Source organism: Desmodus rotundus, chromosome 9 (assembly GCF_022682495.2).
Source record: "Desmodus rotundus isolate HL8 chromosome 9, HLdesRot8A.1, whole genome shotgun sequence".
In the NCBI taxonomy this organism is placed as follows: Eukaryota; Metazoa; Chordata; class Mammalia; order Chiroptera; family Phyllostomidae; genus Desmodus; species Desmodus rotundus.
In genome coordinates, this window is record NC_071395.1 from 44,857,144 (window position 1) to 44,870,405 (window position 13,262).

Genomic DNA, 13,262 nt, shown 5'->3' on the forward strand with positions numbered 1-13,262 from the left:
TAGGCCGGTGGGCGGGGCGAATAGAGCCTGTGGTCCAGAAGGGCCTGAATCCCCAGCCCAGACACGCAAGGGCCACCGGGCGGACGGAGGAAAAGGATATGAAAAAAAAGGGATGAGATTCAATTAAAACATCTTTTAGATGAGGGCCGGCCTAGCGGGACGATGATGGTGATAGTGATGAGAGCATCAATCGCTTCATAGCGGTTTATACGTGCCAGACACTGTTTTGAGTTTACGACAATTCTCTGTAGTAGGTAACTGTTATACCCATTTTACACATGATAGTAATCATAATAATTGTTGCATGTCTTCTGTGAGTTATAACCTGTGTGTATGTAAGCTCATTTAATCTTTGCAAAAGTTTTGGAGCTTGGACTTTTATATCTTCATTTTACACATGATGAAACCAAAGCTTGCAGTGTGGTGCTCCTGGCTACCTGGCACATGCATACATACCTCAGATGAGAGCTGTTGTGACTATATTCCAATCCTTATTCTTTTAGCCTCGCTCTCATTTATTTAACTAATATTTATTGAGTACCTACAATGTTCTAAATGCTGTGGATACAGCAGTGAACAAGACAGATGGTAAACAAGGAAATAAATTTCTACCTCATTCCACGTTGGAAGGAAGAAGGCTACTTAGGGGAGGGAGGGGCCCTGTGAAGGTGAGGAGGAGGAATATTCCAACAAAGACAATAGTTTCAGGGGAGTGAAGGTGGCATAATAGACCAGATACACAACAAGGCGATCTGGGCCAGAGTAGGAATGAGCAAGGAAAACAGACAAGGACCAGGAAGCAAGTAATAAGTGTATGGGGCTTGTAGGTAAGTAAGGAATTTGGATTTTACTAGGAAACCTCTGGAAGGTTTTTAGTAGAAGATGATGGAATGTGACATGAGATTTAAAGGAATATTGTGATTCAAAGAATTAAATAAATATCCATGAGTTCATGCAGTATAAATGATTGAATAAATAAAAGGGGGGGCAAGGACCACTCTTTCTTAAAGAAGATGTCCAATTAATAAAGACACTTGGACAGGCCACTGTGTTCTCTTCCAGCTGTCTGCCTGGTGTTGGGGTGAAGTGGAGAGAGGGAGGGCTGACAAAGAGGCACAAGGACACGCTGGGTGTGATGGAAATGTTCGCTACCATAACTGTGGTGATGGCTTTGCTGGTATGCACATGCGGAATTTTGGAATGATGAGTTTTGACTCATTTAAATATCAAATATTTTACTACTTAACAAATATGGAATATTTTCATTTTGTATGTTATGTAACCTCAATCAATTTTTTTTTTTATTCAACAGATATACAAGGATATGTGGTAGCAAGCCCCACTGTGCACTCATCCCCAGCCACCCAGTTCTTCCCCCAGAAACAGCCAATATCTTTTTTAATTTATGAAAATGATCAAAATTGTTAGCCTCACTCTAATTTTTTTTTCTCACAAGATTAGCTCTACTCACATCTACTCCTGTTGTGGTTTGAATGGTGACCCACAAAGAGATGCTGCTGTCCTAATCCCCAAAACGTAGTTATGACCTTATTTGGAAAAAAAAAGTAATTAATTTAAAGATCTTGAGATGAGATTATCCTACATTAACCACTGGGACCCTAAATCCAATGAGCAGTGTCCTTAGAGGAGGAAAAACAAAGACAGACACACACACACACACAGGAAAGGTCCATGTGAAAACTGAGGCAGAGTTTGGAGTAACACAGAGACAAGCCCAGGAATGTCACTCATTGCCAGCAGCCACCAGTAACTGGAAGAGAATCAAGGAAGGCACCTCCAGAAAGAACCAACTCTGCTAACACTTTGACTTTGGACTTCTAGCCTTCTCAAATCCAAAAAGACTATTTAAGCTTCTGAAATGAATACATTTCTGCTATTTTAAGCTACTTAGTTTGTGATCATTTATTACAACAGCCCCAGGAAACTAATGCAATATGTGTAGATTGAGTTTCTTATGTAGATCTAATTCTCTGTTATTTTAATAGGACACATTTTTAAAAAAATCTATTCCCCTCTTATGGGATTTTTTTATTTGCTTACTCAACACATGTTCATTGATCATCAAGTGAAGTTGTGAGCCATGTGGGGTACAGGAAAAGGAGAATTTTCACTCTACTAAATGAGGTTGCTGGGAACATCCTTGTACATATCTGTTGCAGGCTGTGTAAAAGTTTTTCCAGAAGACTAGGTTGCTGGTTCTTGGGTGTCACAGAGGGAGTGATAGTCCAAATATTCCACTTGTTCCTCCCAAACCCCAACCCATCACTTCTCCATCCCTTGTGGTCAGGCAGGACCATGTGTCTACTCCTGGCCAATGAAATGGCAGCAGAAGGCTTGTGTGGGGCTTCTAGTTGGAAATACTGAGAAGCTGACTGGGGAGTCTCCTCTGTCTCCTCTACTGCACCAGCAATTGTGGAGGCTGCTGCAGCCTCTGTTAAACTGGGGGACTATGTGGCTCAGAAACCTTGACTGGTTGGGTTTGTATCATGTGGATGACCAACTCTAGCGTTAGTCACCGACCTTTGGGGTCATCTGTTATGCAGAATGATCTTGCCTGCCTAACACACATATGAAACAGATCCAGTAAGATATATACGGATGGTCGCTGACTTATGATAGTTCAACGTATGACTTTTCAACTTCACAATGATACAAAAGTGATACACATTCAGTAGAAATTGTACTTCAGATTTCAATTTTGATCTTTTTCTGGGCTGGTGGTATGTGATACAACACTCACTTGTGATGCTGAGCAGTGCCAGTGAGATGAATGTGCCCAACTGCAGGCTAATGTAAGTACTCTGAGCACGTTTAAGGTAGGCTAGGCTAAGCTATTATGTTCAGCAGGTTAGGTGTATTAAATGCATTTTGACTTATAATATTTTCAACTTATGATGAGTTTACTGCAATGTACTCTGTCCCACAATCTGTTATCTGCAAGCTGGAAACCCAGGGAAGCTAGTGGTGTAATTCCAGTTTGAGCCTGAAGGCCTAAGAATCAGGGGAGCCAATTGCAGGAATCCCAGTCTGAGGGAGGGAGAAAACGAGTGTCCCAGCTCAACAGGTGCGCTGGGAGAAACAAAGGAGTGAATTTCTCCTTCCTCCACCTTTTGTTCTTTTCAGGCCCTCAATGGATTGGATGATTTCCTCCACATTGAGGAGGACAGTCTACTGTATCTATCAATTCAAATGTTAATCTCATCTAGAAACACAGTCACAGACACACCCCAAAATCGTGGTTAATCAGGGCCTTCTGTGACCTAGTATAATTTTGCAATATAATTTTATATTTGACCTATACAATTAAACATCCCAAGTACATGGCAGCACATTTTCAGTTTTACCATACTTTTCAGGCTTCTTATCGCTTTCTGACCCTCCATCTCCATGGCCAATGCCTGTTTTTTTTCCACCCACTCCTTGATCATCAGCACTCTCCAAGGGTCTGTCTTTGTTTCCATTCTCTTTTCATTCTATCCTTTCTCCTTGACAAATGTCATCCATTCTGTGGCTTCAACTCTTACCTCTGTGGCTATTCCCTATATCCATTATGATTAGATTCAGTTTTGTTTTGTTTTTTTAAAGGGGGGAAAGGGAAGAAATAAGAGAGAAATAGTGGCTTAAACAGGAGAGGTGTCAGATCAGATTTCTCTCATGTCCATGATGACCAGAATGAGTTGCATTGAAAGGCCTAAAATTCCAGCTGCTTTTAGGTTCACAAGGCCCCAAAGCTCTCGCCATTAGTTTTCCTACTTTTATCAGTAGTTCCCCCTGACCCCGTGGGAAAGTCTCCCCACCTGGCTAGTTCCTCTATCAGCCAGACCAGTTACACCCAATCTGGTCCTCAACCTAATGGATTTTACCTCTCTGCCAACCTAAGGAATTATCCTAAAGAACCACTCACATCCTGCATTGGGAACCAGAGGTCACCACTCTTGTCATGACAAAGCTTGCCTCCCATAGTCCCTGCTTCAGAGTGTATCACCCGCATGTACCTTTGCAGGGTCCTCCTCTGAGCTGTGAGTATATGTGACTAATAAACTGACACCTATCTCTTCTATCCAGTGTTAGTTGTCATGTGTTAGTTGTCATAGGCCATCTTGTACTATTTAGGGCATGTGATTCCCTCCTTCACCAACGGGATAAATAGGTGGTAATCAAAACACTGCTTAGTCCAAGGATGGCACAGCCTTCCACTGTATGTGAGACTCAGGTTGCTTCTATCTTGTTGCTATACCATTCAAGGCCTTTATTCTCAAGTTGACACCATGGCCCAAAATGGCTGATGGATTTCCAGCCATCACATCTAAGTTCCAACAGTAGGAAAGATAAAGGCACCCCATTTTCCTCAAAGTTGTATATACCACTTCTGCTTACATCCCACGCATAACTGCAAGGGAGGCTGGGAGATGTAGTCTTTTATTCCAGGCAGCCTATGCCCAGCTAAATATCAGTGATTTTATGGATTGGGTCCAGATCCTGAAAAGCCTGTGTCTTGAGGTTAGATGCTATCAGAGGATGAGAAGGGGTGGGCCCAAGGTCAGCCTTAAAGTCAATAACTGGTTCTGAATTAAGACCCCTCCTTTTCTAATTGGAAGATTACTCTTCCCATCGGCCTTTCCCTCCCACATCAACCATACTGTCTTTGCCCACGGCAACCAAAATGAGACCAGATTCCTGCAATAGCTGCTCACAGCATTACTGCAACTGTCCCTTGTCCCCCCGACTCTACAGTCCTTCCTTGTCTGAGATCAGAGCCTCAGGGTAACTGAGAGACACCAACACTCCCTTCCCACGCAAACCTTTCCACATGTAGGACAATTCTGCTTGCACTCTGTAAAGGTGTACTAAATATTGATTGTGCCAGGATCAACACTGGTCAGCCACACTCCACCTCTGTCCCTACAGAACTCCCTGCTTGGCTGGGCAAGGCAGGATAGGGCGGGACACCACTGTGCTGGACTGGGAAGAGTTAGGCTGGGCTGGGTGAAGGAAAGGGAGTTTGTTGCAGGGAGCTAAGGCCATTTATAAGGCTGGTGGTTAGATTCCTAGCCAATCAGCACATTCTATCCCTCTGGCCACAGAGACTGGCTCCAGATGAACATGTGACCAAAGCTAAGCCAATGACATTCAAGCTTGGGGCTTTCAGCTGGACGACAGCTGGAGATATCTTGGCACTACACAGAGAAGCCTGCTGGTAGAGCAGAGAGGTAGAGAGAAGAGCCATTGTAGGATGTCACATGAGCCACTGGATTCAGCTATACATGAAGAACACCTCCCCCAACATTTTGTTCATGAGTCAATAAATGCTATTGTTTGCATTCGTCAGTTTGGTTGGGGTTCTCCATACTTTGCAACTGAAGGAGGCCTGCCAGAAACTCAAACAGCTTGGCTGTCATTGCTGCTTCCCTTGCGATAGGATCTGTGCAGTAGTAGTATAGTATCTCGCTGGGACTGGTCCCCTTACTTTGCTACACAATGTCCAAACTAGTGGCCATCAGTACCACATGGAGAACTTAGGGTGGGGCTTGTTGTTGTTCTCTTCTGACCAAGGCTAAGACCAGTCTCCTGTCCCAGCCCTGAGGGGCTCTGAGGGCCCCCTCACAAGGCCACACAATCCTGGGAAATGTGGGCAAATGAGCACCTCTTTGGAGCCAAGTTTCCACTTCTGTGGAAGGGAGATTAATAATACAGATAGCCTCTCTCCCCACCATTCTCCCATATCTTGCTCCCTTCCAACCGCCCACCTGATGCACCTCACTGCCATCCCCCCCACTGTCTGGACCCAATAGCCTCCTATAGCAGGGGCTCCCTGGGACCTTCCATAACCCCTGGGCCTTACCATCAGGCAACTAGGTATATCTGTTTAGAACTGGAGCCTGCTCTATCCAAAGTGCAGTGGAATTCAGGCCTCTTGGGGGAAGCCTTCAATCAGTGACCAACTGAGTGAGCTATAGGATCGATATCCCCACTCCCTTGCCCCTCAGGTGAATGACTCTGAGGTGTGTTTCCTACATAATCTCCTAGTGTTTCGCAGCACGATGGAGCCCCAGTTGCCTTTGGCGGGAACTTGCTTGATAACAAGAGCAACCAATCACTCAAATTTGTCCAGGACTAAGGGTTTTCTGGGAAACAGGATTTTGAGTGCTAAGACAGGCAAGTTCCAGGCAAGTTGATAACCCCAGTGATAAGTCATTGATTACTGACTGCACCCTTCCTTCCTTCTGTCACCTCCCCACTTCCCTACAGCTTCTTTCTCCAACACAAAATGCATTCAGTCCTTGTCTCAAGCTCTGTTTCCACGGGATCCTGACTCCTTCATGCCCTTCGTGCAGCCCATCACCTCAGCCACCGAGTGCTTGTGAGAGTCAGATGTGGTTGTAGAATGTCTCATCTGCTACTGGTTTTACCTTGTGGCAACTCTTTGAGGAATGGTCTTCTGTCATCCTCATTTCATGTGTGGGAAAGCTGTTGTTGGGGCAGGAAAACGATTTGTCTGAAGTCACCCCACCAGTAAGTGGCATGTCTCAGGGACAGATTGGTGGTGAAATGGCACCAGAATGTTGTTAGCGATTGAACCTCTCTTCTGCAACCTCAGTACTTGAGCTCTGGCTAAGAAAGCATTCAGAGCCAAGACTCAAATACAAGCAAAAGTTTATTTAAAAAGTAACTGAGGTAGAAGAAGTAAACCATGGAAGAAGTGAGCCAGCTGGGCTGCGTGGGCCCAGGAAACAAGTTACAGAGGCAAAAGGAGGGCCCTTGGAACTGAGGAGAAAAAGAGCAAGGATATACATGCCTGGGGTAAGGAGAGGAGGAAAGGCGAAGGCGTGCTCTAGAGAGTACTGGAGAGAGAGCCGAGCTGGGTCCTCGGTCCTGAGAGATTTTTCCCCTCTCTAAAGGTCGGGGATCTTAGGGGAGGTCCCAGGGGGAGGATCTCCATAGAATATTCATTAGCTTTTCCAGGTGTGTCGTTTCAGGGTAATGGTCTGTACTGATTGGTCGGCACTAGGGAAGGCAGTCATTAGTCTTTGCGGCTGATCCTGATGTCAGCCTTGGTGTTGCTCCCTACCCTGGACATGCTGCTTTTCTGGGCCTGGAGCTGAGACAGAACTGACGCCTAGATGTTATCCCTAGGGATTAATGCTTAAGGGAGTGGTTATGCAAGGGCCCACATGGGAGTCAAATGAGGCTACTCTTTGGCCTCTTGTTCCTCCTCCAAAGGGGAACCACATGACTAGTGACAAGCCATGGGAGGAAAGGTCAGGGGAGGGTCCTAGAAACATGGCCACCTACTAGAAAGGTCAGGGGGTCTAAACCACATGACCAGCAGTATGCTAGGGGAGGAAAGGTTACCCTGGGGGTGAGGTCCTTGTTTTTCCAGTTTTGTGCATCGCTAGGCACCCAGGACTTTCTGCCCTGGTGACCTTCTGTATCTGGCCCCTCGTCCTTGCTCTGCCTCTGGTTGTCTGCCTACCACAAGGCCAGGGGCAGAGACTGGTTTCCTCACCTGGTGGCACACACTGCCTTGCTGGCATCGAGTGTCTGGGATGTGTCGGGACTGTCTTCCACTTCACAGGCGTTATCTGATTTAACCCTCACACCCATCCTGGGAGGTGAGACAATATTTCCCTCATTTTGCAGAGTGGGAAACCGAGGCCCAGAGAGGTGGCTGAGCCCAGGTTCGATCCAGGCAGGCTGGCACCAAGTGCACACCCTTAACCACCAGGCTGGTGCCTCCATATGTGTAATTTCCCTTCAGGCAGCAGCAGTGGCTATTTGTGGGGGGCGGGGATGTGGCTGCCAGTGAGGCCAGCTGGTGGGGGGAGGAGAGGCCCAGATAGGAGACCTGGCTGAGAGCCTCCAGGTTGGTGTCTGGGCTGGCAGGCTAAGCACAGGCTGAGCACAGGCCTGCCCTGACCCCTTGCTGCCAACCTCAGTTCCTTGGGGACCATCCAGCGAGCTAAAGCATCCCCCACTCCTGTGCCTCCACTCCTACTCCTGCGGTCATCCCAAATACCATAGAGGGTGAATCTCAGCTTTCCCCCAAACATTCCTTGCTCCTGTGGCCTGGCCCAGGCTGGCTTAGGTTACGCAAGCAGAGCTGGGGGGGGGGGGGGGGGTTGCGGTGGGGGACCAAGGGGACAGGCTGGCCTTCCCTCACAACCCCACCCACCAGCCCACCCACCCTTCCCAAGGCAGGCAAGGGGATGGGCCAGCTCCCTTGAGCCCCTGAGGGAACAGGCTGCAGGGAGGGTGTACTGTGCCGAGAGATGGGGGGCGGTGGCGGCCAAGACAGAGGCTCCAGGAGGTGACCGCCTGGTTTCCATTAGGAAGCCCTGGTGGGCAGTTCGGGCAAGACTGCTGAACTGGGGCTGGCTATGGTGAGGTGGGGTGGGGGGAGGTATGAGGGTGCGGCCTGCCAGCCCCTACACGCCCTGGGGGATGCCCTTGTCACCGTGGTGACCTCCTGCCAAACCTGGCGCCACCCTGACCTGTCCCTCCACTCCCAGCTGCTGAGCCTGCTGCTGCTGCTCCTGCTGCTGCTGGGTCCCCCAACCACCGCAGGCATGGAGGACCCGGCTTTCCCCCACCTGGGGGAGAGCTTGCAGCCCCCACCCCAGTCCTGCCCCCCACGCTGTTCCTGCCCCCGAGCTGACACAGTGGACTGTGATGGTCTGGACCTGAGGGTGTTCCCCCATAACATCACCAGGGAGGCTCAGCAACTCTCCCTGCAGGTGAGGAGGGGGGATGTTGCAGGGGTGGGGTGAAGGGGGTGAGCATGGGAAGTGCTGGAATTGAGAGTGATGGGTGTGGGGTACATGTGCTAGGGTGAGGCATTGGGGGTGTGGGTCTTGGCACTGATGGAAATTGGTCTTGATGGGTGTTGGAGGTAGGGAAACAGCTATTGGATGTAGGAGGGGCTGAGGTTGTGGGGGTGTAGGGGGGTCAACATCTTGGCAGTTATGGGGTTGTCTGGGCTGAAGGTGATGGGTGTCAGAAGTCAACTAAAGGGGCGGATGGGGTGTTGGAGATCAATGTCTTTTTGGTTAAGGCGTGGTGAGGCATTGGGATCAACTATGGGGGTAGTAGGGTGTTTGGGCTCTCTTCTTAGCATGATGGGGAGCTGAGAATGAGGGCTGGGGGCTCTTGTTGAGGGCTCAGGGTCATCTGGGTCAGGGGTGTGAATGCCCCCCCCCCAGAACAACCAGCTCCAGGAGCTCCCCTACAACGAGCTGTCCCGCCTCAGCGGTCTTCGAACCCTCAACCTGCACAACAACCGCATCTCCTCGGAGGGTGAGGGGCCACAGGAGGCTGCCCCTCCCCGGCTTGATCCCAGCAGCCCTCTCCCTCCCCTGTGCTGGGTCTGTGGGCAGCTCTGTGGCAGTTCCCAGAACTGCCCTTTGCTGAGCAGGATGGAAACTCAGGGGATGGGAGGAGGGGGACTGTGGCTTTTGTGGACTGGGAGGGGGGTGCCTGGAGGAGTCTCTGCCAGTGTTTGGCTAGGAGCCTGGGGGTGGCTGGGAGCACAGACGCCCCCTGCCCCCTACTAGGCCTGGGGTCCCCTTAATGCCTGCCCCGCTCCCAGGCCTGCCCGACGAGGCCTTTGAGTCCCTCACCCAGCTGCAGCACATCTACATGGCCCACAACAAGGTGAGCCCCCCACCAACCCCACACCCCACCCACCCCAGCCAGGTCACACAGCACAGAGTGCAGAGGGGACAGCATGGGGCTGGAAGGTGCCACCAGGACCAGCGCACTGTGCTCCTGCAGCTCTCGGTGGCCCCCCAGTTTCTGCCTCGTTCCCTTCGAGTAGCGGATTTGGCTGCCAATCAAGTGACGGAGATCTTCCCACTCACCTTTGGGGAAAAGCCTGAGCTCAGGTAGCCCCTAACCCAGCCCAGCCTCAGGCCTCAGGCATGCCTAGGTCACTCCCCACCTTGGGGTCTGAGGGAAGTCATGAGCCTGCCCTGGGTGGTCGGGGGAGACAGGACCCTGGATGCTCTCTGTCTGAAGAACTATGCTCACGCACTCATACAATGAAGGCAGCCCTGAGCCGGGGTGAAGAGGGAGTGGTGGGGAGCCTAGGGGCAGGCTGGTGGCTGGAGCCTGGCTCCCCTTAGGTCTGTGTACCTCCACAACAATCATCTGAGCAATGCTGGCCTGCCCCCTGATGCCTTCCACGGCTCCGAGGCCATCACCACCCTCAGCCTCTCCAACAACCAGCTCAGCTACCTGCCACCCAGCCTGCCACCCTCTCTGGAGCGGCTCCACCTGCAGGTGCTCCTCCCCATTTCACTTCCTTCCTGGCCCCCTTCACCTCTCTCCTGGCAGACCCCTCTGCCTCCTCAGAATTCCAGCAGTCAGAAATATCTTTCTCTGAGTTTCTACCACTGGCACAAGCCAGTCACAAGTGCTCTCTGAGCAGGCTTGCTATAGCCAGCTCGTCTATCACTCCCTTATTCAAGAGCCTTCGGTGGCTGTCCACTGCCCTCTATTCCAGACCCTGGGTGTCATTCTCTCCTCTCTTCCCAGAACAACCTCATCTCCAAGGTACCCAGAGGAGCCCTGAGCCGCCAGGCCCACCTCCGTGAGCTCTATCTCCAACACAACCAGCTGACAGACAGTGGCCTGGATGCCACCACCTTCAGGTGGGGCCTGGGACAGGGTGGGATGGGGTATAGCCTCATGCTGGCAGTAGGGGCTGAGCATTCGGGGTCTGGGGCCCCCACCCTTTGTCCCCCTCCTCTGTATCACTCGTAACCCATGGCTTCATTTGGTGAGCACCTACTGTGTGCCAGGCTTGGCCCAGCACCTGGCAGCCATCCTTGCTCCCAACTACCCTATTCAGTCATCTTGTTATAAGACATCACAGCTGCTGCCCACATATCTGGACCCAGAACTCTGTCCTGGTCACCCCCACATCTAATCCTCAGGCCAGAACCAGCCTTGATCACCCCAAGTTTACCTCCCACCCAGATCTCTCAGCTCACCACTCTGAAAGTCGGAATTTCCAGCTGACATCTCAGCACCACTCATCAGCCCTCCTGCCCCCCATCAGAGATCTACCTGGTCCCTGGCACTGGGCGCTCAGACCGATGCCGACCCTCTCCCCCACCAGCAAACTGCACCGCCTTGAGTACCTGGACCTGTCCCACAATCGGCTGGCTGCAGTGCCTGCCGGACTGCCCCGCACCCTGGCTGTGCTGCACCTGGGCCGGAACCTCATCCAGCAGGTGGAGGCAGCCCGGCTGCGTGGGGCAAGGGGACTGCGCTACCTGCTGCTTCAGCACAACCAGCTGGGGGCAGCTGGGCTGCCTGCAGGGGCACTGCGGCCTCTGCGGGGCCTGCACACGCTGCATGTCTATGGAAATAGACTGGAGCGGGTGCCCCTGGCGCTGCCCCGCCGCCTGCGGTCCCTGGTGCTTCCCCACAATCGCGTAGCCACACTGGGAGCCCGTGACCTGGCCGCTACACCAGGCCTGGCGGAGCTCAACCTGGCCTACAACCGCCTGGCCAGTGCCCGCGTGCACCAGCGAGCCTTCCGACCACTGCGTGCCCTACGCAGCCTCGACCTTGCCGGCAATCAGCTGACTCGGGTGCCTATGGGCCTGCCTGCTGGCCTGCACACCCTGCAGCTGCAGCGCAACCAGCTGCGGACCCTAGAGCCTGAGCCGCTGGCTGGTCTGGACCAGCTGCGGGAGCTCAGCCTGGCGCACAACCGACTCCGAGTGGGTGATATCGAGCCAGGCACCTGGCATGAGCTACAGGCCCTGCAGGTCAGGGGTGGGCGGGTTAGCCACACTGTCCCCCATGGCCCCTCCATCCTGCTGCCTGACCAGTCCCTCATCCACAAGGCCCTTGGAAACTACCACAAAATCAACACCCCATGGGGGGCTAACTTTGGTGTGGATAACTCAGATCCAGCCTCCAGGCCTCTGGCTGTGCTGTCCCTGCTGCCTGGTCCTCTGAGACACTCCCTCCACCATCTCAGTAAACACTGTGGCCTCTACCTCTTGACCACTATTGATTCCAGAGTTTAAAGCCTCTGTAGGTGTCAGGCACTGTTCTAAGCATTGGAGATGCCAATGGGCACAGTGACAGGGCTCCTGGCCTGGGGCATGGACACCCTGGTTAGGGAGGAAGCAATCAATAATAATCATAAGTAAATGATGAGTGTTAGCAGGGCATGAGGCTATGGATTAAGTGCCATCTTTATGACTAGTTGAATCAATATCTCCCGCAGCTGGTGGGAACCTCTTTGTGCCCCTAGTGCCTATAGCAGGGGCTGCCTCAGAAAGGACTCAGTTCACCTCTGTCAAGGGGAGAAATTCAGCAGCCATGAAGAGGGTCCAGGGGAGGGGGCGGAATGACTGGGCTGGGCATGGAGGGGAGGAGGGCCCGGAAGAAGGTAGTCTGGGGCTTAGCTGAGCAGCTGGCGCAGGAACTGCAGCCACCATTGGGCCAGCTCTGCCTGTCTGCCCAGGTGCTGGATCTCAGCCACAACGACCTATCCTTCGTGCCTCCTGACCTGCCCGAGGCTCTTGAAGAGCTGCACTTGCAGAGCAACCGCATCAGTTATGTGGGCCCTGAAGCCTTCCTCAGCACACCAAGCCTGCGTGTCCTCTTCCTCAGGTGTCCTCAGGGTGGCTGGGTGGGTCCAGATGGGCAGGGGAGGGCCATGGTAGGTTGTAGGGGACCCCAGGAGGGTCAGGGGAAGTCAGGATGGTTGTGGCCCCCTACCCTTGCACTTGCCCTCATGCCTGCTTCTTGGTCCAGGGCTAATAAGCTTCACATGACCAGCATTGCGCCTCAGGCCTTCCTGGGCCTCCCACACCTTCGCATGGTGGACACCACGGGTAACCCTGAGCAGGTCCTGATCCAGTTGCCACCTACAGCACCACATCGGCCACAGGCAGGGGGCCCCTGACCTGAGGGGCCTGTCAGAACGGTTGACTCCTGGGGTTCCACTGGGCCATGGACTAAGGAGACAGTGCCCACCCAGGGCCTCAGCACGTCTCTCCCAGGGGTCGAGGGCTCAGCCCGCCTGACCCATGTCGGCTAGGAGGCTGAAGCACCTCACACACAAGGAAGGACTGAGGCATTCAGCTCATACACCAGGTGCACAGACCATGCCAGCCCTGCTGGCCATGTTCCTACTACCTGCCCAGATGGAGACAGCAACAATAAAGCCTAATTCTTTTGAGTGCTCACTACCAATCAGGTGCCTTTCACTTTGTGGG

The 13,262-nt window shown here is 52.2% G+C and overlaps 1 protein-coding gene across 1 annotated transcript; it reads left to right on the forward strand.

Moving 5' to 3' along the window:
• Positions 1–8,323: 8,323 nt before the first annotated feature.
• On the forward strand, positions 8,324–13,176 carry PODNL1 (podocan like 1). The gene is made up of 10 exons (XM_024557081.4): positions 8,324–8,402; positions 8,532–8,756; positions 9,222–9,315; positions 9,608–9,672; positions 9,793–9,902; positions 10,143–10,299; positions 10,555–10,670; positions 11,141–11,798; positions 12,506–12,654; positions 12,799–13,176. The coding sequence occupies exons 1-10, from the start codon at positions 8,400–8,402 to the stop codon at positions 12,947–12,949; spliced, it is 1,728 nt and encodes a 575-aa protein (XP_024412849.3). The 5' UTR covers positions 8,324–8,399; the 3' UTR covers positions 12,950–13,176.
• Positions 13,177–13,262: the final 86 nt, after the last annotated feature.

Bases quoted from the DNA above. Each gene is read 5' to 3' on its own strand.
- PODNL1 (XM_024557081.4), top strand. The intron at 9,673-9,792 runs GTGAGCCCCCCA...GTGCTCCTGCAG, and splicing joins TCTACATGGCCCACAACAAG to CTCTCGGTGGCCCCCCAGTT. The intron at 10,300-10,554 runs GTGCTCCTCCCC...CTCTCTTCCCAG, and splicing joins TGGAGCGGCTCCACCTGCAG to AACAACCTCATCTCCAAGGT.